We start from the raw sequence: 3,742 nt of genomic DNA, 5'->3' as shown, positions 1-3,742 counted from the left end.
AATATTGACAATTGTTTGGGGTTATGGGGGGTGGGGTGGGTTCATTAATAACTGTACGTATAACGTTGTGGGTTCCCATGCTGATGGTGATGCTGCAGCTTAGCTTCCCACCATGTCATCCCAGGTTGGATCCTTAAGATAGCATGCATAGGACTTAATTATCACCATGGGGAAATGTTGTATTTATCTGAAATGCTGATTATGAAAGAAGGCCAAACCTTAGAATAACCAAAAGGTATATTACACTCAGGTTTAAGCACAAAAATGGTTGTGTCGTTGACTATCATTAAATGTGAAGACTGTATATTATCAAATCAATTCTCTATGTGTAATTTTATTACGCGTTTAAACTTATCATGCAACTTTAATTAACTAGGAAGTCGGGGCACTACAGGAAATTGTCTCTATTTCCCGAATTAACTCTTCAGATATTTTCATATCTTATCAATTACAGTCACTTATTATTGTATTATCACCACAGGAGCCACAGTCTGTCATAGTTGTTATAATGTAAACTTCAGAGTACCATTCGGAACTGTTCTTAGAAGAGATACATTTACCAGACTAAAGTATTTAAACAGCTGCATTCGGAATAATTGTTCTTTACTTTATAGAGTTGTAGCCATTTCAATGTGAGGACTCCGTCCCGGCATTCTCTGACTCTAGTTTTTGAATTGCCAACCATTTCAACATGTCGGGACAGCTTCATTTTTCTGGTCTTCTTAACCATTTGAGACGTCCGGCTTACCGTGGGTCTATTTGGCACTGAGTAGTACTTCTTCTCTTTTGAAAATATCAGAGTTCCAGCCATTTCAACGTGGGAACTCCCTGTCCCGGCGTTATCTTGACTAAATGTATATTTTGTCATGAGTCCTTTTATTCTGGAGTAGAAAAGGGCGGTTCCATGATGTAATGTCTGGCTCACTGGGGCGTGGCCACTGACTAGTTAAACTTGATATGAAAATCCATACTCTAATTTAGAAGGTTAACATCACATTTCATCTTTTCACAAATAGTTTCATATGTGATCACATAGGATTCACAACATTTAGTTGCAAACCCTATAATTGAGAAGTATGCACAACCAAAGACACAGTAATGTGTGTTTCCTGTCCTTCCATGAGGTCACCAAATAAAACAAACTCGACATGACTGTCCCTTAAGTGTCCACGGACCATTCCCGCATTCTCAAAAATACAAATATTGTTTAATTCTCCAATTTTGAGGATTAGGAGTTTTGGGAAGAAGAATGTCTTTGTTCTCCACAAGTTCTCTCCCTCCAAACTCCATGTCAGCGAAGAGAGAGAGTTTTAAGAAGTAATTTATGACCATGGTAAAACCTGGGGTGGGAGAGAGAGTGAGAGGGCGTGATATACACCCTAAAGGGCCATGTCGTTACACTGTAAAAGGTAAATGTCGAATGGTCTCAAATCTAGTAGAAATATTGATGATCTCTTTAAATATGATATGGACCATCTTCTAAGGCATCTTCTGAGAAATCATAAAACAATTCAGAAACATGATGAAGCCAGACTGAGACCATCTTGCCGTAAAGCACGTTTTTTTAGTTGACACTAAGGAAGTGAATACACAAGTGAAAGGGTGAGAGAACCAATCAGAAACAAGGTCACAAAGGTCCTAGGTTACAATCTAACCATCATTCTGTTCCTTCTAGTGACTGTAGTCGTAGCTGTAGGTGTAGTAGACGGTGCCTCTCTTCAGCTGGCAGGTCTCAGTGTGTGTTCCTGGGTGGATGGTGGTGGTGCAGGTTCCCAGGAGGTGATCTGGACCGACGTTATTATCCCACACCTAATAATAATAATAGTAAAAATAATCATAATAATCTTCCTCTTCCTCAGCGTTATCCTCTTCATCATCATAATAATAATTGATGAGATTTACATAGTACTTTTCCAGTGATCAAAGCTCTTTGCATAGTAATGGGGAAACTCACCTCCAGCTTCAGGACAGACTTGTGGATGATGTCTACGAAGTTGAACTCGCTGGGCCAGGTGGGGTTGGCCTGGTTCTTCAGAATGCTGCTCATGCCACCGAAGACTGGGCCATACCACACCTAAAGAAGATAATGTTGTCATTAGACTTTATTAAACATTTGATTTTTATTATTGTGCTTTTAAAACAAAATTATTTTTAATGTATGTAGAGTTGGCTCACTTGAATGAGGAACCTCTATACGTATTTTAACATTTATTAATTCATTCATTCATTTTTTTGTTCATTCAGTTTTTTATTAGTTCACCTAACAAATAACAAGCCAAGCACTGACATTTTCATGTTCACACATCACTGTAGCCTACTTGATATCCAAACAAATGACTGCTGACTGTCTACTGTTTACTATTTGATTAGTTCTGTGTCTCTGTCCTTTTGTCTTATGTCTGTCCTGTCTGTAACATTACTGTACTTCTTCTGTTTTATCACCCCACCTGCCAGTCCTTCATTGTAAATAAGAATGTTTTGTTAACTGACTGTTTGGGTTAAATAACGAATAAATAAATGAATCAATTCACCTTGACGTAGGGGTCTGGCTGGGAGAGGTCTCCTTTCAGGTTGGAGGCACTAAGGCCCCACACCCTGACGTGGACGTCATCCAGGTCACAGTGTACAATAGCCAGGGTGCATAGCACCAGCAGTCCCAGGGACAGAGAGAGAGAGGCCATGGTACACTGTCTGAAAGAGAGGAGAGGAGGGGAGGTGACAGGAGGGGAAGATATAAACATGTCCATAAGTGCTTGAAAGTATCACCTCAAACTGTATTCAGAGAGGTGGAGTAAAAATACAGTTGAAAGACCAGGACATATTATTAGTGTTAGGAGATTAGTCAGTGGAGGAAGAGAGAGAGATCGACAGACAGCGACAGAGAGAGAGAGACAGAGACAGAGACAGACAGAGAGAAAGATAAATAAATGGAAGACACCAGAACAATCCTGAATCAGCAGAAATACAGGCTCTTATTCAATTGCAGATATTGGCTCTCCAGAAGTGTGTTTGATTTACACACCAGCGTATCCTAGATGGAGGGAGATGACACTTGATATAGAAACTGCCATGGTGTTACACATTCAGTTCTGACAGCAAACTTGGCTGAGAAGTCATCCAGTGTACTCAACCAAACTGACACTTCATTTCTATATCTGTTATTGCACAAATCTTAAAGTGCTTTAAGGAACGCCACTCATGACTGCAGTGGAATCCCAGCCACTGTCTACAGAGATAACAAAGGAAAGATGGATGCCCACACAGAGAGAGAGAGAGAGAGAGGGGGGGAGATGAACAGAAGAACAGCACCAGAACAACAGATCATGTCTTACCTGGATATTCTTGAGCTGGACGTCTGTCTTTCTCTAGTCACCCAACTGCTGATGGTCCTTACTGTGCCATCTAGCTGTTTATAAAGATCTCAGCCCCCCTCCCCCCCACCTACCCCCCAGGTGGTATGTTGACCCACAAGTGGTATGTAGGACTACTTAACCAATGAGAGCACACCCTATATTACCACGAGACGTATGGAAGCCTATAAGGTGTAACAACAAATTCTGATACTATCTGAAATGCTGATTGAACAAATTGTATTCCAGATAATGTCAAAAGGCCAGCCCAGTGAATAAACAGTTAGGTAAGGGAGAGGGCAATGCAAAGGGTGGAGATGGTAAATAGTACTGCATAGAATCTGTAATTCATCAGTAATACCATTAATCATTATATTCAGTGCATTCAGAAA

The 3,742-nt window shown here is 40.4% G+C and overlaps 1 protein-coding gene across 1 annotated transcript; it reads right to left on the bottom strand.

The window, feature by feature from the left end:
• Positions 1–1,544: 1,544 nt before the first annotated feature.
• Positions 1,545–3,423, bottom strand: LOC106570882 (perforin-1-like). Its single transcript, XM_014143449.3, has 4 exons — positions 3,333–3,423; positions 2,532–2,691; positions 1,955–2,074; positions 1,545–1,809 (listed from the first exon to the last, which is right to left on the bottom strand). Exons 2-4 carry the CDS (start codon positions 2,679–2,681, stop codon positions 1,672–1,674), a joined length of 408 nt encoding a protein of 135 aa, XP_013998924.2. The 5' UTR covers positions 2,682–2,691; positions 3,333–3,423; the 3' UTR covers positions 1,545–1,671.
• Between the last annotated feature and the right edge of the window lie 319 nt (positions 3,424–3,742).

Source organism: Salmo salar, chromosome 15 (assembly GCF_965601325.2).
Source record: "Salmo salar chromosome 15, fSalSal1, whole genome shotgun sequence".
Taxonomy (NCBI): domain Eukaryota; kingdom Metazoa; phylum Chordata; class Actinopteri; order Salmoniformes; family Salmonidae; genus Salmo; species Salmo salar.
Note: the sequence above shows the minus strand (reverse complement) of the source record. Positions and strands in the feature narration are given on the sequence as shown.